At 33.8% G+C, this 22,848-nt stretch overlaps 3 protein-coding genes across 9 annotated transcripts in view; 2 read left to right on the plus strand and 1 right to left on the minus strand.

The window, feature by feature from the left end:
* Rim (Rab3 interacting molecule) overlaps positions 1–7,180 on the plus strand; it is a 50,649-nt gene extending 43,469 nt beyond the window's left edge. For all 7 annotated transcript variants that reach the window (XM_089838875.1, XM_089838848.1, XM_089838850.1 and 4 more), the window contains exon 21: positions 607–7,180. In XM_089838875.1, coding sequence (XP_089695001.1) covers positions 607–795 — 189 coding nt within the window. In that variant the 3' untranslated portion in view covers positions 796–7,180. The remainder of the gene's footprint in view (positions 1–606) is intronic.
* Positions 7,021–8,355, plus strand: RpL30 (ribosomal protein L30). The gene is made up of 4 exons (XM_089838888.1): positions 7,021–7,180; positions 7,539–7,684; positions 7,761–7,891; positions 8,265–8,355. The coding sequence occupies exons 1-4, from the start codon at positions 7,160–7,162 to the stop codon at positions 8,303–8,305; spliced, it is 339 nt and encodes a 112-aa protein (XP_089695014.1). The 5' UTR covers positions 7,021–7,159; the 3' UTR covers positions 8,306–8,355.
* A 1,592-nt stretch (positions 8,356–9,947) lies between these two features.
* The window catches only part of LOC149718265 (adenylate cyclase type 8-like), a 50,288-nt gene continuing 37,387 nt past the window's right edge, over positions 9,948–22,848 (minus strand). Inside the window, exons 5-22 of the mRNA XM_089838990.1 lie at positions 19,587–19,736; positions 18,477–18,616; positions 18,268–18,379; positions 16,898–17,025; positions 16,657–16,815; positions 15,750–15,900; positions 13,841–14,017; positions 13,162–13,428; positions 12,958–13,055; positions 12,557–12,758; positions 12,402–12,491; positions 12,152–12,324; positions 11,995–12,073; positions 11,767–11,925; positions 11,553–11,693; positions 11,398–11,490; positions 11,208–11,319; positions 9,948–10,896 (exon numbers count right to left, since the gene is read on the minus strand). Coding sequence (XP_089695116.1) covers positions 10,301–10,896; positions 11,208–11,319; positions 11,398–11,490; positions 11,553–11,693; positions 11,767–11,925; positions 11,995–12,073; positions 12,152–12,324; positions 12,402–12,491; positions 12,557–12,758; positions 12,958–13,055; positions 13,162–13,428; positions 13,841–14,017; positions 15,750–15,900; positions 16,657–16,815; positions 16,898–17,025; positions 18,268–18,379; positions 18,477–18,616; positions 19,587–19,736 — 3,027 coding nt within the window. The 3' untranslated portion in view covers positions 9,948–10,300. The remainder of the gene's footprint in view (positions 10,897–11,207; positions 11,320–11,397; positions 11,491–11,552; positions 11,694–11,766; positions 11,926–11,994; positions 12,074–12,151; positions 12,325–12,401; positions 12,492–12,556; positions 12,759–12,957; positions 13,056–13,161; positions 13,429–13,840; positions 14,018–15,749; positions 15,901–16,656; positions 16,816–16,897; positions 17,026–18,267; positions 18,380–18,476; positions 18,617–19,586; positions 19,737–22,848) is intronic.

Genomic DNA, 22,848 nt, shown 5'->3' on the forward strand with positions numbered 1-22,848 from the left:
GGTGCTCAGATGACCTTTGAGAAGGATGATTTGAGTAGATAGAGTTCATAGGCCAATGCGTTGACCTATAGGTAGTCCCAATTTTCAGAAATCAGGTCTACATTGTTTTTATTTTTTTTATAAACTGCGAATTTTTGTGTTGGTGGTCAGATGACCTATGAGAAGGATGCTTTGAGTAGATAGAGTTCATAGGTCAATGCTCTCTGTTTTCAGAAATCAGGCCTACAATGTTTTAATTTTTGCTATTAACCGAGAATTTTAGTACTGCTGGTCAGATTACCTTGAGTTCATAGGTCAATCGGTTGACCTATAGGTTGTCTCTACATTTTTATATCGTTTTAAACGCGAAGTTATGTTCAGGTGGTCAATAGAACTTTAAGAAGGATGCCTAACGTAGATAAGAGTTCATAGGTCAATGGTGTGGTGGTCAGTGGACGGTATACCATATACGTTTGATAACGTATAGAGCTTATCTACGCGAGTTTTCACATAGTATACCAAAGGGGGCAATAAATCTTGGAGGAAAGAAGTGAAATGGAGTAGGGGCGAACGGACGGTTGTTATTAGTTAGAGGTGTATGAAACGAGGTGCGTGTCTGTTTTTCAGATCAACGTCTGGGGTGACTATGGAAGGATGGAAAAGAAGACGTTTATGGGTGTAGCCCAGATCATGTTGGACGACTTGGATCTGTCGAACATCGTGATCGGATGGTATAAACTATTTCATCCCTCCTCGCTGGTCAATTTACCCGGAACGAATCAACATTCGCTCGTCTCGCTGGACAGTTTCGGCTGATATTCGGTCAAAGGGTCCAACAACCTAACTCGATCGATTTAAGAGACCGCTTCTTCTATAAAAATATACCTTCTTCTGGGCTGGCGACCAATTCTATACTGCCGGACATAAACAAACAAACAAACAAACACAATAAAATATAAATAATAATTATAATAAAAATATACGATATTGTCTCCAGGGTATATTACGGCGCATTTTTTAAAATAAAAAAAAAACCACGGAAAGAAATAAATTGATTGATTGATTGTAAGAAAAATCGCTTAAAGTAAACAAAAACAAATTTTGTTTATCCCCCTCATCTTCTCTACTATCAAAAAAAGAAAATTGTTAAAAAACTTAATTAACTATTAGTTAATTAATTAATTAATATAATACGACGGGAAATTAAATAAGAAATAAAAAAACCTCCGCTTATTAAACTTGACCAAAAATTGATAACAAAAATTTATCTTTTTAGCTTAAGGTCTTTGTTGTAAACATTAAAAAACGGGAGCAGCGATAACTTCGAAGTTAATTGATTTAAAAAAAATATAACAGTGCCTGGTACTTAACGTATTTTACACGAGCTAATACTCTAGGTATAAATATATATATATAAATATATAATATTATATATTAAATTAAAAAAACAAAAGTAAATGACCGAAAAGTTATCAAAATATTAAAAATAAAAAACCAAACCGCCGAGTTCATTTTAAAAATAGAGGTGATAAAATAAATAATAAATAAATAAATAATGTTTTTTCCGACTAATTTTTTGTCTTAAAATTCTAAAAAAAAACATAAAAAACAAACAACCTGATTAAAAAAAAAGAATGAAACGTCATTTAAAATAATTAATAGCAAAAATATTTAATCGCCGTGGTTAAAAATTAAATATGGTGGCAATTTAACAAATACAAAAAAATAAGTAAGTAAATAACAACAACCCTGAATATGCTAAGGAAAAAAACAAAAAAAAAAATATATTTAGGAATTTAAAAAAACAAATATTACAATACGTTCGTTTTGATGCCGCTACGAAATAGTGGCGCCCTAATCTACTACTATGTAAAGAGGAAGGGTTAAAAAACAAGTAAACAAATAAAAAACAAATAAACGGAACGGAATTCGCGCTTCGCGATGACTTAAGAAGAAGACGGAAGGGATTGTAATTAAAAAAACAATTAAAAAAATAATTAGTGACTTCGAGTGCGAGTTTTTTTGCAAATCGCGTGAACATCGACGACCAAAAAAAAATATTAAAAAACAAATTTCTTCTTTTTTATTTTGGGTTTTTCGGTTTAAAAAATTTAATAATTCTCCCAAAAAAAAAACAACAAAAAAACAAGTTCAGTGCCATTTGACTTAAAAACAACATAAAAAACAACAATTTTGACCCGTAATGGGTTAAGCCAAGTACCTGGTTTTTAAACATAAAAGTATTCTCTAGTATAAAAACAAATTATGAAGTATGGAGGATTAATAAACAAAAACAAAAATTGCAACCAAAAAAAAAAACTTCTTTCAGATAATGTAGTGTTTAGGGGATTACCCCTAATTAATTAAAAAACAAACTGACTCTTAACTGAAAACTGTTAAATATTATATATATTAATTACCAATAATGATTAAATTATTAATTACGGAATTAATTAACAAAAAAAACAAACCCACCATTAAAAACAAAAAATAAAACCTAAAAAAAATCCTCCCAAAATTTTCCTAAAAATCGCAACAAAAATTTCCCAGATTTCCCGTTGGTTATAAAACAAAGTAATTATTAAAAAACAAAATTGAAGATTTCAATAAAAAAAAAAAAATATACCGTAAAATTTCCCGTAAAAATTAAAAACATAATTTCCCGAAAATTTCCCCTTTTTCCTTACCCGGATATTATAGATAAAAATTATTAAAAAAACAATTCCCGGATTAGTAAAAAAAAACAACAAAATATTAAAAAAACAAATTCCCATAAAGACTCGAAGTTGTAAATGATTAAAAAAACAAATATGGGAGAAAATTATTAAAAAGAAAAAAATAAATAAAAAATGGTGCTTTATATGGCTCAGTTACTGAGCATTTTTATCATAGCTTAAAAAACAATTAAATGTAGATTAAAAAAAACAATTAAACACTTAACAAGGTAATTAAAAATTCCAGATTCGTAGAATTATAAAAAAAATTAATATCCAAATTTCCTCCCCCTAATCAGAACTAATTATAATTTAATTTAATCCCCTTAAAATTCCGTGTTTAAATTTAATTAAGATTAATTTTAAATTATTTTTGAAATCCCCTGAAATAAATAAAATTGTGTAAACCACTAACTACAATACACGCCGCGTATATAATTTATTGAAAGAGTTTTTGGTTTTTAATGTTAATTAAGTTAAATTTAAATGGTTTAGGAATGTTGCGAAAGGTAACGGAAAGATATAAATATCACTTAGCTTAAACGTGAAATAAATTAACGCTCAAAAAAGAAAAAACAATTAACCGAAAAATATATTAATTTTTAATTTGATTGTATTAAAAATAGGCAAGAGTTTAATCGTAATTAATAGGTTAGAGTGAAACGGAAAGTCAAGTGATTTTTACGTGATTCTACAACTTAATATAATGTTTGTGCTTCTAGTAAATAGAAGCCAATAATAAAGCGCCATCTCGCGAGCCAATAAAACCTCTAAAAAGCTAGCTAAAGATCCATTTTGTTCGCTCGCAAGAAGGCGCTCTGTTATTGACTTTCTGTGACCCTCCACCCCTCGAGTATGGGAGCATCTAGTGACATTTATTTGAACTAAACCGCCGCCATGACGAAAATGTCACGTGCATTATTTTTAGCAGTTGAATCAAACAAAAACCACTTTACATTACACTTCACCTTCCCTTTAACTTGTGTAAATAATTTCTAATGAAATAGGAATTAAGGGTCGCCTTTTTTAACTAAAAAAAATATTTAAAATGAGAGCTAAAATTAATTAATTAAATAAATATGAATAATTAACACATAGGCAGTATTAATGAGGAAATTAAAAACAAAAAAAAACAACCCCAACCAAATTTTATAACGAGGTGTATTTCTGCGCATATCAATGGAGCATGTACCTGACCTGAAAATGGAGTGACTGAAATTTATTAATTAGATTTAAGTTTAATTATACAATTTTTTTTAATTAAAAATATAATATATATTTGAAAGAGGATTTTATATTTTAAGAAATTCCATCTTGAATAACGAAGATAATGTGTAATTAATTGTCCTAACGTTAATGAATGTTCTTGCTAAAATTAATAGATATCAAAAATAATAGAAAAAGATCGAGATATGCATTAAAAAAATAACTAATAAACAAATAAACAAAATACATAAAAATAAAGAAAACAAGAGATTCTGTTCCTAAAATCTCTAACTCCAAATTGTGCCTTATAGAGTTTTTGAAAATAAATAACCTAATATATATAAATATATAATTAACTTTTAATTGCAGTTAAAATTAACATTAACTAAAGAATAAAATAACCCAATATACCAATTACGGTAATTCATTAATTAAGATTAAGAATATTTAAATAATATATTAATATATATTTAAGAAGAAAAAAAAATATTGTTTAATATGTTATTTGGCAAATTTGGCAGTTTAATCACGATTAATTTTAAATATATTAGCAAACAAAACCAAAAAAAATATTAAAATAAGCCCCATACGAAGCTCAAAACGTCTTTCAAAAAAGTATTAATTATTATTCTAATTACAGTTAAATTATATTAAAATTAAATAAAAAATGCATATCATACGGAATTGAAAAAAAGTTAAAAAGTGTTGTGAAAAAAAGTGATAAAATTTTAAAAACCTCTTTCAAATATATATTAATATTAATATTTTTATTTAATTGTAATTTAATTTAATTCAATTAAATATAATTTACGCGTACCCCCTAACTAACTACGGTTTTTAAAATTATCGTGAAATTTCGAATTTTCAAGATCAAAACTTAAAAAAAAAACAAGGCGATTAAACATAAATTAGAAATAATTAAATGCGTGTTTAAAATACTTTTCCACTTAAATTGTATAAAAAAAAGTGGATGAGTTTACCCCGTTTTTTAACCACAAACTTTTTATACTCAAAGAATGTAGCTTTTTAAACAAAGTTGTAAAAAGAAAGAAACAAAAAATTCCCCTCCCTGAATGATAGTAAAAAACACGTTGAAATTATTTCAAATTAACTGTTTAAAATATGGTGTTTCTAATTATTCCCTAATCATAGTTTCGCCTCCTAGTAAGGGAATATTGTTACTCCATGCCTCGCTTTCTTTTTTTACCATTTTTTTTGAAAATCGAAATATTTTATGATAATTTAAAAAATTAAAATTCCTTCAAAAATAAGTCCAAGAATATTTATAAAAATAAATACGCTAATCGCTGACCGTTTAAAATTAATTATAATTAGCTGGAAATAAAAATTAAAATAAAAATTACAAACGATGGAAGCGCCATATATAAGGAAGACAGTTCTTAAATTAAATTGAATTTAAAAGAATTAATCATTCAACATCAAAATTAAATTAGGGATTTAAAAATTAATTTGAATTACTTAACTTTGGATAATATCTCGATTAAATTTAAATTATTAGAAATTAGGGTTGTATTCGCCTTAACAACCCCGAGTTAAAAGTTAAATTTTAATCTAGTTTAATTCCGAAATTAAGTATTTCAAATTAAATAATTAAAAAAAAAAGAAATATGCCACCAAACAAAAAATTATCAAAATAAAAAATGGAATGAAATGAAAATAAAAAAATATTTAATTTAAGTAATTAAGATAAATAATTAATAATTGATGTTTGAATGCTGCCAAGTGGTTTTCGGCTGTGATATTTTTGTCATTTACGCTTTACGATGAAATTTTAAAACTAAACCAGGTTAGAAATTTAAGTTTGTTCAAAAAAAAAAAAAAATAAAACCACCTACCATTTTTTTTTCTTTTTTATTAAAAATACAATATTTCCTAGCCAAATTGTTACGCAAAAAAAATTAACAAACAAAGAAAATTTCACATTCTTCATGAACACTATTTCATGTTTTCATTAATTTAAATTTTACAGAATAATATTAGAAAATTAATAAATCAAATGTTAAATTTTTCACGTCGGTTAAAAAAAAAAGAAACGTAAAAAACAAACAAAACAAATACTTGTTATTTCGTGTGAAAATCGAGTTTTAAGTTAAAGAAAAAAAATTGTTTTTTGTCGGGTGCTTGTTGTTGATTTTAAAATAATTATAAAACGATAATTAAATACGTAATTAAATATAATTATTGCGTTAAAGATCTGGGAGGTTTAGCGAGTGAGAGGTTTTTTTGAGAGACTGTAAACAAATAAATAAACAAACAAACAAACAAGGGGAGAGAGACTTCGAAATGACAAATGTAAAAAAAATAAAAATAAATAATTAACGAATTTGGGATTTGAAAAAAAAAACAAAAAAATACTAACAAATAAACAAAATCAGCGAATTTTTAATTTTATTGTTAAGTTTTAAATTACACATTACGGTGCAAGATTATTCTTATTATAATTATTATTATTGACAATTAAAACTAAAAACGAATAAGATATTATTAAATTATCTAAAGTTTAAAAAGAATTAAGGAAAAAAACAACAAATAATTAAAAACAAAAAAAAAAATCTATTACAACGCGTGTATAAGAGATGACGAACATTTAAAAAAATACCAAAAATAAAAAATAAAATCGAATATTAAACACGGAACTTAAAAAAAGACATGTTTTTTCTTCCCCCTCCTCCGACTATATTTAAAAACAAAAATTAATGACAAAAAAAATTAAAACCATAAAAAAACAAAAACAAAAAAAAATAACCAAGAAACTTGGTGCCCATACTGTAAAAAAATAACATTGTCTTCTTTGCGGGTACTTTGTGACAATTTACTGTGATGATAACAAACTGCATAAAGAAAAAAATTATTTCCTTCATCATATTGTATCCATTTTGATTTCACTTTTCAAAATAAACAAAAAATAAGAAATTAAAAAAACAATCTCGTAGTGTTAGTCTCCCCAACGACAAAAGAAAATACTTCAAATTACAAATTACAACGTTCATGATACTGGAAACCTTTCAAATTTCGCGGGAATATCAAAAATGTGTGGTTTGTATAATTTCATCCCGGGCTCCCGGCTTATTTCCCCTCTTTTCTCTTTCGTGGATCGCGCCTGGCAACACCGACCTTTGCAGAGCGGACCGCAGTGTACGGACACGTGTGAAATTTTTTCCGCGGTTTAGGCCCTTTATACGGGAATTTAATTGAAATAATTAAACTTTGTTTGGTTAATTAAATCTTAAACTATCAAAATGGTTACTCAGAAGAAACAGGTATGTGAAAATTTATTTTATATTGGTCATAAATGGGTTCATTTGATGCTTTTTGTTAAGCCTAAATTTTGCTAAGCCTTTGTCTACCACGCATCCCATTTTCCAATGTATTTTCCCGCATGGATCCAATTCCAAACTCGTTAAAGATTATAATTATTCATTATGAATGTTTTAAAATGTAGAAGATTGAGGGGGAATTGGTAGCTGTTATGTTTCTATTGTAGTCATAATTATGATTGAAATTTATAGTAAGAAAATTCACTGTTGCATGATGTTAGCTTTGTGGCTTTATCATTGCTTGTTCTTCGGGTATCGCGAGGGACTTAATTATATTAAAATCGGCGTTATCACTTAACAGAAAAAGGCTATGGAGAGTATTAACTCTCGCTTAGCGCTGGTAGTCAAATCAGGAAAATACGTTTTAGGCTACAAACAAACGTTAAAAACCTTAAGGCAAGGAAAGGCCAAGTTGGTTATCATTGCCAACAACACCCCACCGCTAAGGTAAGGGAATTTTCAACAAAATTCATTCATAATAATCGTTGAATGACCTTTAACCCTTGGTATTTCATTATTTTAGGAAAAGTGAAATTGAATATTACGCTATGTTGGCAAAAACGGGAGTCCATCACTATTCTGGAAACAATATTGAGTTAGGAACCGCCTGTGGAAAGTACTTCCGAGTTTGTGCTTTGAGTATAACAGATCCAGGTAATATATTAGTTATTAACTAATTTAAACAGAAGATTTTGGTTTTAAACTTTGAATAATTAAAGTATGGGTTTGAAACCTTAATATAAGAGATTAATGCTAATTGGGATTACGATAAATAGGCCTAAAATATCAAAAAGACGTAAACTTTAGGCCTATGTTATGTTAATGTTAATATTGCTCGTTAAATGGGAGATTTTGGCTTGAATAATTGAAGTATGAATGGGAAACCTGAAAATTAGTGTTTAAGCCTAATTGGGATTAAGAATATTAGCCCTAAAATATTAAAAAGACCTAAAATAAATATGTTTTGTTTAATATAAAATTATAAATCAAGAAAACTAAATTTTAATTATGATTAAATTATTTCTAGGTGATTCTGACATTATTAGATCAATGCCATCAGAACAGTGATGTAAATAAAAAAAAAAAAAATTCAAATAAAAAAATTCTTTCCACCAAAATGTCTTAACCATTATTTCTTTTAACTTGTACTAGTTAATTAATTAATAATTATCTTCCCATCATTAAGTTAAAATGCTCATTAGTTATATCCCATAATGAGCTATTTCATAAGCCCTAGTGTGACGTCACCTACACTATAGAGCTATCTCATAAGCCTTAGTGTGACGTCACCTATGTTATAGACCCTCTCATAAGCCTTAGAGTGACGTCACCTATGTTATCCCATCTCATAAGCCTTAGTGTGACGTCACCTATGTTATAGACCCATCTCATAAGCCTTAGTGTGACGTCACCTATGTTATAGACCCATCTCATAAGCCTTAGTGTGACGTCACCTATGTTATATAGACCCGTCTCATAAGCCTTAGTGTGACGTCACCTATGTTATAGACCCGTCTCATAAGCCTTAGTGTGACGTCACCTATGTTATAGACCCATCTCATAAGCCTTAGTGTGACGTCACCTATGTTATAGACCCATCTCATAAGCCTTAGAGTGACGTCACCTATGTTATAGACCCATCTCATAAGCCTTAGTGTGCGCCGGCGTACTATCGGCGGCGTCGGACTCTATTATAGACCCGTCTCATAAGCCTTAGTGTGACGTCACCTATGTTATAGACCCATCTCATAAGCCTTAGTGTGACGTGACCAAACATGGCCTGATGTCATCATGTCACAACTGAGATAGAGCTATTTGCCCATAGAACCAAAGTGGTACCACGGAGCTTCTATTAACAGGGAGAGGAAACTTCCTTCCCCTCAAGTACTGTAAAGGCCCTTAGGAAACGTAGACACTATTTGTCCATAAAAAGGGGCACATTTTCAATCCCCCCCTCGGTTTTCACTGGTAAAAAATTGGAGCCTAAGTAAACAACAAAGATGGCCGCCTTCACTCGTTCGTAGAAAGACATAAGCCTCGGACTTTTTAATGTTTAATTGCTATAATAATTGGTACAATTTTAAAAATTAAAATGGATTGCGATTACAATCAGTTAGTTTGTAAAAAGGGGAAGAAGAAGAAATGTGTTTGCGGAAGCTGTAGAAGCGATTCACGATATAAATCGTCCTTTTATGGCCAGGAATTAAAGTTTATAGTCCGTACCTTTTTAGTCTTAGCAGGGAGAGAGGCTTTTGTCTCCATTTGTATAGTCACAAAACCTTTATTTTCAACATAATCACGAAGCTTAATATAATCTGGATTTGTTCAGAGCACAACGGAGCTACACGACCACGTTCAACGTCTTCAAACTTTCAACGGCGGTCGCGTAAGCCTTGTCTACAAGCAGGCGTCGCGTTCCTCCAACTTCCTTACGAAAAGAAAATGACGTCAGACTTTGTTTACATAGACTCTGGGTGCGCGCGAGGAATGAAAACGGTGCGCAGAACCGAGGTACGCTAAGAGCGAGGGGGAAGAGACCGAGTTTCCTCTCCCTGTATTAGAAGCTCCGTGGTGGTACCAATCAAACATGGCCGCCCCTGCGATAGTTAAGCCTGTGACGTTTTACCTAGGGACTGACGTCACAACTGAGAGAGCTCCATGTTAGTTACATTGGAAGTGGGGGGGGGGGGGAATAAATTAGGAGACGCTATTTTTAAAAAGATATGTATTCTAGGAAGATAATTATTTTTTTTGTACACAAATAGTAAATACATAGTCGGTAATTAATTATTTAATAACATTTGCATTTAAGCAAGACGAGAGTGACCATTTAGAAAAAGGTTCAAAGGGGAAAGTTGTTCCATCTTCTTTTAAAAATAATTAGATACCAATTATACAATAGCAACTTTGTTTGATTTTCATTTAATTTAGATTAGGGTTAACGACGAGCTTAAGATCAGTTGAACAATTAACAAATTTAACTTAAACATAAGATCCTTCTTTGATAATTAACCCTAATCTAAAAAGTCCTCAAACGGAAACTTCCCCTTTGATTGACCGATGTCATTTAACCACCATTTCTTTATTTTCGTCTTCGTCCCTTTCCGGTAATTGTTGACTTAGTTCCTCTTTTTCGGCGGCCCTCATATCGGGAAATGAATGACTACTTCCGGTTTCGGTCATCCTACGTTCCTGCAAACGATTCCTCCTTCGTCCTTGATTGGGCGTTTCCGAAAGCATTCTTTGTAGCTTATGTTTACGAATACTGGACGAAGGGGACAGTCTTTGTTTTGGACTAGGGACGCTTAAACTAGAACCGAGCGTCTGTTTTTTACGCGCTTGTACCATTCCGTAGACAACGGCCGCTAAGGACGATACCGGGGCTTGTTGTCGACCCATGGACCGAGTTCGTAACATTTTCTTGCCCATGACGTAAAACGTTTCCATTTCACCTTTACCTTTCACTTGTACTTTACCGCGATATTGCACCCGATATCCTTGTTCTTCTAATAGTAGCGCGGTACTTTTGGGTACTTGAATATGGTCCAACGTTCCCGTTGAGTCCATTCGACTAGCTTCGTTGACAGTGTTACCCCAAATGTCGTACACTGGTTTTTTAGCACCTATTACGCCGCCCACTAATGGACCGTGACTGATACCTAGCAATTAAAATAATTAGTGAAATTAATACCTTCCTGTATGAAATTAATTATAAACAGGGTTCGAACGAAACGTGGATAAGTCAGGGATTTAAAGTTTCTTCCTAAAATGTCAGGGATTTCGTTTGGTGGTTCTATAAACCATGATTGCTTCGAGCAATGCTAAATATTGGCTGCAGGTGTGATCATGAAGTGGACTCTGGTAAACACGTACTTAAAATGTTCAGAGGGATATTGGTAAATTTTGGCCAGGGATAAGCTGGGAAAGTCAGGGATTTACAACCCTGACGAAGTTCACGCTGATAACTTACCAACTTTTAATTTAAAATTATTAAAGGAATGTTTATTAACTTCGTCTAACGCGTCTTTCATGGCGATTGCGAACTCGACTAGTGCCGTTATATGAGATAAATCATGGCTATCCTATAATATAAAATTAACTTTAAACTTAATTTCAAAACAATTAAATTAAATTTTCAAAATTAATCTTCATGCACTTACTCTATCGTCTGGATTCAATCCAGAAGCTGCCATATATGTGCTGCTAATTGTTTTCACTTTTTCAATAGAGTGAAACCGTGGATCATCCAGTAACTAAAGCATTAGTTTAATTAAAACTTAATTATAATTAAAATATAATATAATATTATAATAACCTCATCGAAATCAAAAATAATTTCGTTTAATAATCGGATGCATTCCACTCCGTTATTAACTTCTTCGGAGTAAAAATTAGCGAAGTTTGGAATAGATGCGAACATAACCCCGCAACACGTGTAAGATTGCGCGTACAGTTCCTGTTATAACATTAAATTTAAAAATTAAATTAGTTTAAAGTTAATTCAACATTAAAATGTTATTAATACAGACCTCGTAATTCCTAACGTTTCCTAAGAAATACGTGGCGACATGTCCTGGTAGAATGTTTTTAAGTAATTGGTCATTGTAACACCTAAGTTCCGTCATGTCCAGCAGTTCTTTACGAGCTTGTTGTTTCCATAAGAAATCAAGCCGCGAAGTTACTTCAATCTGGAATTATTAACGTTCATAATTATATCAAAGACAAATAGAAATAAAGGAAAGTGATTCTTCACTTACCAATCGACTATGATAGATCACCAGGAAAAAGTACAAGAGTAACAGAACGTAGATTCTGGTCTTTGCCGAAACTAAACGACTGGAAGGGAAACAAAAGATTGAATCGAGGTGAAAATCATGCACTTGTTGTAGGCTTAGTTTGAAGTCAGTAACTTACTCAGAATTGGTGATTTGCGAGATCAGGTTTTCCAAACCCTTACTGAAGAGGAATTCAATAATGCCTATGAATGCTGCTACCATTATAACCAACATGGTCGTTTTAAGAATGTAGTTTAGTTTTAAAAATGACGCGCAAGCTACCATGGTTAAAATCCAAGTGAAAATGAAATACTGAAGAAATAATAATAACAAGAATTAGACATAATTCTTGCCGTCAACCAAGTTTTGTTGGTGATAAATTTCCTCACCTCTAAGTAATGACATTGTAATCTTTCGTAGCTGTCCGTCGGATCGGTTATGTTACAATTGGTGTAGGTCATTTGAATGTCCCAACCGAACTGTATGGTCGGATTATTTTTAGTGATTTTGCGTTGAAAGCTCGAACAGCTAAGTTTTGACTTACCACTGTTACTGTAGACGCGACGAATATGACTCCTATGGTGCTGCAAATGACTATGTTTCTTAAAAACCTCTTTTCGTCTAATTGCCCAGAGAATTTTTTAATGTCCAATGGCGTGCATTTGAACTCGGAGGACATGGTAAGTGATAAGACGATAAGGAACAGTAAGGTGGCCGTCAAGAAAGATACAACCATAACTAACGTTCTATAAGAAAGATAGAGACAGTCACGATTTATGGGGAAAAAGCCTTGAAGGTGTCATAGTTCAATGGTACTAAGCAATTGGGTCCACATCCAATTTTACCATAAATACTAAACACTTGGGTTAAAGCCCGTCAAGTCATTGTTTTTGAATTTAACGATTATGTCCAGTGTTGGTAGTGAGGAAGAACAGAGTTACTTACTTTGGCAAAATGATCATTTGACAAACTGCAATGAAAATCCAAACCAGGAATGTGCAACACATATTCGACCTGAAGACTGTATCTCTTATTTGATGAAACTGTGGGACGAAGAAAAACAACTATTATATTGATTTCCTTTCAAGAGTTTGGCGAGCGAAAACGAGGGGCTAACCACTGGTACATCGAGAGAAAGATGAAACTTACGTTCGTCTCCATCTCTTTACACTTGAAGGCGAGAGTGAACCAACGGACGTTATCTTTCCGCATCTTTTTATTGGATTCAATCTCGATTGAGTGATCGATGAGTTCATCTATTTCTTCGCTAACGGTGGCCGCTAGTTGTTTGTGACTCGTTTCGAGTCCCGCCTCACCAACCTCGGCGTCCGCGGGACTTTTACCACGATTTTTATCTCGTATGCTACCTCCAAAATCGAATGGATCTTCATCGGCTGAATCATTTAAGTCGTTTAACTGCAATTTCGGAATAAAAAGGTTCACAAAAGGGGAAGGGAAAATTCTTTCCCCTCTTTGTCAGCCTGAACTTAAATTACGTATGGTCAGGCCAACTGTGAGGCAAGTGACTCAGCCAAGTACTTATTAATGATTCAAACTAAACTGCTAGACTTAATTTCTACCAGTGCATTATTGGCTCAGCAACGGTCTGGTAACAAAAGATAACTTTGACAGAAGGGGCTAAAGAAAATTGCTACAGTGTTGTCAGGAGCTCTGTGAATCAATTACTGATTCAAACTGAACTCATGGCTCACCAACGGACTGGCAACACTTATGGATAACGTCTAAACCCCTTTTACTGAAAACTATGTAGGCCTATATCGAATGGAAAATGGTTTTCAAAAAACCCCAAAATGAAACCACCACTTACGTTTTCAAAAGGTATTTCCGGTGTCCATTCCGCATTAGGATCCTCTTCACCGTACGTTGAACTTGTCCCCGATGTAGACGTACCATCGGATGTTAAACCCTGACTGGCCGTACTGTTATTTCTAGTGTCTCTGGTAGCTGTACTATCGTGGCTCGAATATCTTGGCCGGTGTCTTATCTATAAGACAAATAGGAAAAACAATTTGACCTTGAAGAAGGATGAGGGGGTTTTTATTTTTATGACCGTCATGACGGTTATTACGCGACCAAGGTCGGCGGATCATGACCATTTCCGGAGGACCCGTCAAATAGATCTACGCTAAGCCTTTAAGTAAATTGGTACGAGGCTCTTAGTCTGGGGTTTTATCGTGGTACTTTTACACCCAGCGATCAGGGATTCTTAGGGATTAGTTAAAAAGAAGCAAATAGGCCTATTTTTTTTTGTCTAAAGAGTGTCTATAACCATGGATATTATAAATCCAATAAGGGATGTGAAAACTGGGAGAGTGATTTCTTCCTTCACGTTCAAAAATATGCAAGAAAATTATGATTAGTATCTCAACGGGTCATTCAGTAATCGCTTTTCAAAGCTAGACACTCTAGGGAGACTTAGATTAGGATCTGTATGGTTTCGTGGTATATCAAGGTCATAATCTCTGTTTAAGAGTAGGCGAACGGGGAGGGGAAGTAAATACTGCATTCCCCTAAGCTCACTGCAATCATAATTTATGCTAATTTAGTCGCGAGAATAATTTTTTTTATTCATTTCTGGTCCTCTTTGTAAATAAAAAGTCCGTCCTGTAACTCTGAAGAACAAATTAAGTTTAGTAATCAGTTTCTACTGAAGTAGAAATCCCTTCTAGGGAAATAGCTAATTTTCTAAGATCAAAACTGCTTTGGGATATTCTAGTTAATTAACAATGGAAAATTAATTATATTAATAACTAATTAGTTTAGCTCCAAAATTAGTTCAAGGCGAACCAAAACACTGTATATGTCCCAAAAATTTATTAAACAAAAGTTTACCCCGAAAAACTAAATATCATAAGTTACGTAACAAAAATAAGTAAACGACTAAATTGATTTTTTTACCGACCCAGCTTGTTATAAAGTTAGCACTACTGAAATGGGAAGCACATATCATACTTATCGTTATTATGTAACTTATGAAAATATGAATAAATTCCTACGGGCACATTTTTTTCTGTTCCGAGTTCTTTTGGTTGTTTGAAAACCATGCAAATAAGAAATGGCTAGGAAGAACTGAAAAAATAAATACGCTGGAGAAACCAAAGGGGACTTTATCGTTTAATTAAGTTAGCTAAAGCCACTTCGTTGATTTTATATACGACGTAATTCCGCCTAGAAAATTTCCTTTACGGGGTATTTCGAGTGTACAGAGCGCTGAAATGCATCTAAGCTTTGATAATGTTATATTTACACTAAAGCGGAAGTACTTGCGCGAACTTTATCAAAATAGTTCATATTTTTCTTTTGTTTTAATTTAATTGTTTAAAAAACTTTTGGCTGTGGTTTTTACCACCCCAAGGCTTTGCTTTATAAAATAGTTTCCGAGGGGTTCTTCACTTCAATAAGAATATTATTAAGAATATCAGGAATACATACAGCTACTAGGAATAATTGTGTACTCAACGTATCTATGCGGATTTTGTGGGAGGAGCAAGACTAATCATCAAATATGATGACGAATTTTACCTTGCGAATAATCTATAACGTGGGATATATGGTAGAACGAATATTCCTATAAGGTGTATGCATTAAACGTCAGAATCATAACACCGAGAATGATTTAACGACGCAAAATAAGTGTTAATCTCATCTCTTAAACCCTGCATATTTTCCCAGTATCATTATAAATTTGAAGAGGTGCATGCAGTTGCAGTACTCACTTTTTTGGGTTGACTGGGTTCAGTTTTCTTGATCAAATAAGTCTCAACGCCGTGTTCCCTGAGATAAGCGTCCCTCGTTTCACCAAAACCTTTTTCAACATCGTAAGTTCCGCCCAAATAATCCAAAGTCGCTTTTGAAATGTGAACTCGACTTTAAATAAATAAAAAAAGCGTGAAATAAGTCAAGGATTAAGTTCGAAACCTTTTCCATCAAATTGACGCGTTCAGCTTGCAATTTAGAGTGTTAAATACTGGGGCGGAAGATAAGATGAAATTAGATTAAATTTAATTAAAATGTTTCCAAGCGAGATGCTCGAAATTCATGGCGGATGGTTTATATCTTATTAGATTGTTAAATTTCTCCTACGATTCTCAAATTTGGAGTTCTAACCAATTCACGAGTTAAAGGGCTAGTAAAGAGCTTGAAAACCTTGTTGTCTGAAAGATAGAATTACATTGCTTCCGAAAACGCATCCTGCTACTATCCCTTTTAGTTTCAGAATTATTCAAATTTAGGCTTACGTATCCGTCTAAGTTCATAACTTCAATCAGAGTTACTAAAATTTAGGCCTACGTAGACGCTTTAGTTAAGTCTGGCTTCGGCTAGTAAACGAAAACCACTGGCTAAGTAATACAAGAAACCCTACACAACACAACTAAACCATTAAAATCTAGGCTTAGCAGGTGCACAACCTGACCAAACATATTTTGAACATTACCTAACCTAACCTAACCTAAACATAACACTAAATTAGCGCATTTTCGAAGAGGGGAAGGTTGAACTTGAAGTCTTATCTGGCCCAAACGTAATTCAGAAATATTCAAATAGGCTTAAGTAGATTTTTAAGTTAGGCCTAATTTCATTCTAATTTAGGCTTAACTGTAACCTTCCGCTAGAACAACATACCCTGGAATTCCACCGGATTCCATGTGATTAGCCAAGGTAACATCGTTTGACCAAACATCGAATTGCCATTTATGAAGACCTAATACTCCGCAGAGAACGGAGCCGCTGTGAATTCCAATTCTCATATTTAAATTAACTCCCGCCCTAGAACGAACGATCCTAAGAGGATAAAAATAGAAATACGGGATTATTTAATCTATATCTTTCGGGTTTCCCCATCCTAGCCTTAATGGTTATTTACTTAATGACTTGAATCATATGGAGTCCCATTTCAACGCAGCAATGAGCGTGGTCGGGCCGGGCCTCCGGTAATCCGCTGACGCAATAATAACAATCTCCTAGCAGCTTAATTCTTAGGCAGTGATTCTCCTGTTTCGATAAATGTTAAATAAAGACCGACCAAATTAAATTTTCACCCGCCTTTGCCTTAAATCGAGGGTATGATCACGTGATCTTAATCTTAAACCCTATAGGGGATATCTAGGAAAAATTGTAGAGGGATTTCTTTGTCCTTGTTGCAAACAGAACTGCAGAACGGTATACAATATCAAAGAGAAAAATAAGATTTGTGCTAACTTCGAAATTTAATTTATAAGTCCAGGTATAGATTTAATTTTAGAAGTAGGAATGGAGAACGTTTAGTATTTACTTCAGTCCGACTCATAGACCACCCAGTATAGAGCCCCTCCCACCAACACGTAACGAAAAGTTTAAATTATCTTATTGGCTCACTTAATCTACGTTTTGATGACGTTGCTGACGGGGACCGCGAAAAATACGTAATTCCTTTTCACCTCTGTCGCTATGACTCGTCTCTTCTTTCATACCCCTCCGTACCGGGGTAGGGGGTCCGGGACTTTGACGCGCGCCCACATAACTCTGTCCTCCATTCTTTCTTCTAAAATTAAATCTCTCCCTGATAAGTCATAATATTGTTTTAATTTTGAGTGTAGTGAATAGCCCCTCAAATGAACTTAATCCTAGTATATTTAAGCCTCTTTAGTGTTATAGAAACTTTCATATAAGTATTTTTGACCTATTCCACTTCCTATTTACATATCTCTATGTCTTTTTGAAGTTGTTTCTCTTGGAAACCCGAGGACAGTCTCGAGGGCTTTGTCTTGTTTTCGCGCCCTAATGGACGCTAAATCTTCACCAATCTTAAGGGCATGTTAGAGCGTGGGGCGAATGACGATCTTCCTTATTGAGGAAGGGGGGGGTCAGCCCCTTTAAGGCTTAGTTGTCCTTTAAAGGGTGAATTAAAACGTGAAACAAGTTGATTTTACTCGCTTTAAGAACCAGGAGATAAAGGAATGCGATTTCTTTGTGTTTTTGCCAAGGCTTAAGCGAAATCATGTCCCTGATTTTATAATTTTAAAACTTTTCCCCGCTTTTTTCCGTTACCATCCGTGATTGGCTGAAACTTTGACCAATGAGAGCGCTGGTCGATTTTTGCGGGAAAAAAGCAAAATAGGCCCAATATCTTTAACTTAACGTTTTTGAGCTTATTAAAATTAATAGAATCAACTTGTTTCAACGCTTAATTAACCCGTTAATCTATTTAAGTGTAAGCTCAAGCTTATTTCTAAAAATTAAAAAATACGTACTCACATTCGCCAATCTGTCGAAACGGGCGAATAGGTCATTTAAAACTTTGACTAATTCTTGAGCCGAACATTGACTGGCCAATGCCGTAAAACCTTGAATATCCGCGAATAAAATACTGAAAAATATTGTAAAGGGGAAGTAATTAAATAGAGCCAATCAAAATTCAGCTTATATATATATAGCCATAAGTTTATAAGATATGTTCCACCAACCTAACGTCTTTATAACAATGAATATATATTCTATGAAATTGAACCGTGAGAATTTTGCCGTGGTCCACGTCTTCTTTAGCAATGTCCGAGATGATTTCTAAAGCGACGAATCTTGGTAGAACCGACAAGAGTAGTCTTTCCTGTACAAAATAAACAATGGGAGTTTTGTTTGTCTTAGAGAATCAATTATTGCCTGAAGGAATTTTGATTTGATGTATAACATCATGGAAAACTTATAATTTAGATTGTAAAGCTACTATATTTTGACAGGCGAAATTTTAAACCCAGCCCAATTTGAATCATTTAAGTTTTGATAGTGAAAGGACATTTGAATTGGGGCTTTAACAATGGCAAATAGGAAAAACAGAAAGTATGGAAGTATAGTGCCTTGGAGAAGGGAAGTTTGATACTGGAGTGTGGCTATTTAAAAGTCAAAGCATGCTTTTAGAGGTTGGGCATCATTTAGCGCAACCCTCCACCTTTCGGTGGAAATAATTATACTAGCTTAGTCACGTATAAATAGAAGTTCTTGTTGCTAAAACCAGGTGGCGCCTAAAGCTTATGCTCAAGCTAAAACCGCGGTGCTATGAGGTAAATTTTACCACGCCCATGCGTGGGAAGGTCCCTCTCGTGTTAGCTACCGCTATAGAGGATGATTGCTGCACCAGAATCAAACTTTTCCCTCTTCCAAGACCCAAGTAGACGACACGTGATCCGCCTAGGAACAACTATTGCCAGTGTCAAGCTCACTTTCTATTATTGATTTTTTTCTATTTGCAGTTGGTACTAAATGAGCTCTTCGGCAAACAGTTCAGCTCCTCGAATAGCGAATAAATTTGGATTTTGGAATTAAAAGCAATTTAAATAGCAAACATTACACGGAATTAATTTGAAAAATTTTGTCAAATTGACTTTAAAGTAAAATTGATTCGCAGCTACCTCCAATTAAATTTGAACGAGTTTGATATACGTTGTTTTTACGTTTGAAACTATTAATTGCTTTTAATTAATCAAGGTAAATTCCTCTCTATCACCTCGGAATAGTTTATACAATTTCCTTTGATTCTTTGAATTGCATTTAAAAATGAAGACGGTCGGTGTTTCTCTTACTTGTTTCTCATTTTCTTTCTCAATTTTGTATCTGGTTTCGATTGATCTTCTAGTTTCAAGAAAGGCGTTCCTTTGGGCTCTGTCCGTCAGGTATTTCGTATATAAACTGACAAAATTGATACACAGATAGAGAAGAGCGTTCGTCACAACCTGTCGAAAGAAATTATTCCAACATAAGTCTATTTAGGAATACATACAGCTAACAGGAATGATGGTGTACGTAAAAACCATTTTCCCATGTATCTAGGCGGATTTGTGGGAGGAGCTAGCTAGACTAATCAAGTTATGTGTGACCAATTTTACCTGCGCGTTGAACCTTGCGCCCGCTACCAACCAATAAAATTAGTTAGAAAGACATTAGAATTATGAGGTGTGACGGATTGTAAGTTCTCAAGCCCGGTATACCCACAAACCCCGAGTGGAAATCAACCCGGGATATATGGTGGCACAATTATTCTTAGTAGCTCTATGTATTCCTTTTTGAAAAGGGAGACTATTTTAGAAAGATCTCTGAATTTTACTAAATAGTTTAGGGAAAGAGAGCTGAAAGGATTTTACTAAATAAAATGAAGACTTCATCATAAATTTTATAAAATCTATTAGGGGCTAGGGACACTAATGTGCCGTCAGAAAAGTAAAATATTCTTAGGGAAGGGTGCGTTAGAGAACCCAGAAAGGGCCAGAATATGCTTTTAGTATAAGTAACTTAGTAGTAATAAGTATGATACACACTTCTCATTGATAATTTTTTTTAAGAAATCAAGGGTTTGTTTCCTCGATAAATGGTTTTGAATTCCGGGCCGGTTATGAGTGAAGATAATTTACTGGCAACTCTTAATTTAACCATTAATATTGCTCCTTGGAGGGTGTTTATCCCTATTGGCTCAGGTACAAGTATAGATGAATATAAACGATGAATGTGCGACTAGTATTATGGCCAAATCTCCATTGGGACAAACTTTGCTTTTGTCAAACTCTTATTTCATTTGATTCAATAAAAACTTTATAATATCATCTTTTTTGACAGCTTCTAAGTATTTTTCACCCCATAAAAAGTATAAGAAATATACTGCGTTGGATTTTCTTTAAAACCAGTCGAAAAGATCAAAACACCTATAAATCCTCCTAAACAGTGATTTTTTCGAATACTTTTCCTTCTAAAAAAAGAAAATCCAGAAAAGTGGTTTTCAGTCTTTATTTTTTGATTAACGCAAGTAGACCCGAAATAATGTGACGTCATGACAGCATTCTTAGTAGCTCTTCGTAATTTTTAGCTCAAGATAATCGTAATAACGTTATCTTAGGCCAATTTTTGACCTATCTTTTATTCAACCAACTACAGAGCTATTTTATTTCTAAAATTATTTTTTTCGCATGTTCGGCTTGAACTTAGTGCGTTTTTAGTTAACTGGATTTGCGATTTAAGTACGCCGCGAGTGTCCGTGGTCAACGCGGGATTCTCTGGACCAAATGGACTTCATCCAGTCATCAGGATCCTTGTAGAAATGGTATTGTGCGTAGGGTTTAACTGAGCATCACAAAATTAATCCAGGGTGATACATTTTTCTTAACTGCATTCCTTATGGCTTAATTGCTTAAGCAGTAATTTTTTGTAACACCAAGTGTAAGTTATCATCTTGGAAATGTATAAGAAATGGGGCTACAACAAGGACTTACTTCTGTCCCATATTAAAAACATTTGAATGCAATATTCAATAATACTTACACTTTACTATCCCTTTGATTAATAAAACCAAGGCCCCATTATCATTTAAAACTACAAAATGTAACTAATTATAATTTAAAAGTTTGGTTTTCAAGATCCCATTTCAAGGCAAACGAATCTAGCCAGTTCTCTTCCGAATTAGTTCTGATTTTAGACAATTTTAAATATCGCATAAATTTAAATCTAAGTAGATAGTATTTTTCATTTGGAAATCTCTGCGGAGCATTTTGGGTTTAAGTTTTGGGCGTTATTTATAAGATTTCTTTATATCCATCTGTTCCATCTCTTTTTGACGGTCGCGGGGGAGTTCGGTTGTAGCCAAAGCGAGTTCCGGTTGTGAAAAGTCAAGTCGGATATAACGGAAAATAAGTCTCTTGTTGCTATGACAACGACAGGTGTGTCAGACTGTTTCTTTATTGTTTGACCTTACAATGTCCTTCTCTCCACCCCCTTCCAGTAAAAGGCAATACTTTAAACGTAGACAAATAAACAATCCCCAAGAACGTACTACTTAATTCAACTGATCCATTCATGTCTACGTCGACTTGCATCGCGCATCTTTTTAACACTATGGGGAATGTAATAACTGGGAGAATAGTTGGTTAATGCAAAACTGTTCCTCGAACAAGGAAACGCATCGTCGTGGGTAGAAGGAGAACCCCTATATTATAGGATGATAGTACTATTGCGTTGACTGTTGTAAAATTGCTGCTAAGTTACGCTGATTTTTTTAACCTATTTGTCCTAGTGTGAAATTATTTGTCCGCATTTGGTTCGGGAGTCATATCTCACAAGGTTCTAGGCGTTTTTGCAACTTTGTCGCGAGCGGTTTCGGCGTCTTGCAAAATTTACGTTAGTTCTAGAAAGAAGTTGTCGGTGACATCCCCGTTTTATCGAAGATGGCGGAGTGGTGCGCCAAACCCTCCAGCACCCCTTTTCTATAAAGACAATTTACTAGGTATAGCTAGGAATACATACAACTAATTGGAATCATTGTGTATACCCATATATGCCCTTGGTTAATTTCTATATGCGGGTTTTGTGGGCCGGGCTTAAGAACTTACTATCGCGTCACGCCTGTTAATAATTCTGACGACGTCTTTCTAAACCGTTATTTCATTGGTTGGTAGCAACGCGCGCGCAAGATGCATATAGATAATTCGTTATCAATAATGATTAGTCTAGATAGCTCCTCCCACAACATCCGCTTAGATACGTTGAGAGAAAATGGCACGTACACAATGGTTCCTATTGCCTGTATCAGAAGTATATAATACTTCTCTTCGAGAGAAGTGTACCACAAAGCGGGGTAAGTGTAACGTCACTCTTCCCAACATCGGAACATTTAGAGCAAGGTTACTAAACCGAATCACATACGCGATAAATAGTTCCCTCATCATTGCTCTATTAGCGCTTAAATATTTGGCAGGACGCGCTTGTGCATTTTTGTCCCACACCAAGACGATGTTTGTGGAATGATTGCTGGGGATTTAGTGCCAAACAACTATAGAATTCACCTTATGGTGCGATGCCCAT

Source organism: Phalangium opilio, unplaced genomic scaffold (genome assembly GCF_054372755.1).
Source record: "Phalangium opilio isolate 3A_F unplaced genomic scaffold, DU_Popi_V2 ptg000002l_1, whole genome shotgun sequence".
Classification (NCBI taxonomy): Eukaryota; Metazoa; Arthropoda; class Arachnida; order Opiliones; family Phalangiidae; genus Phalangium; species Phalangium opilio.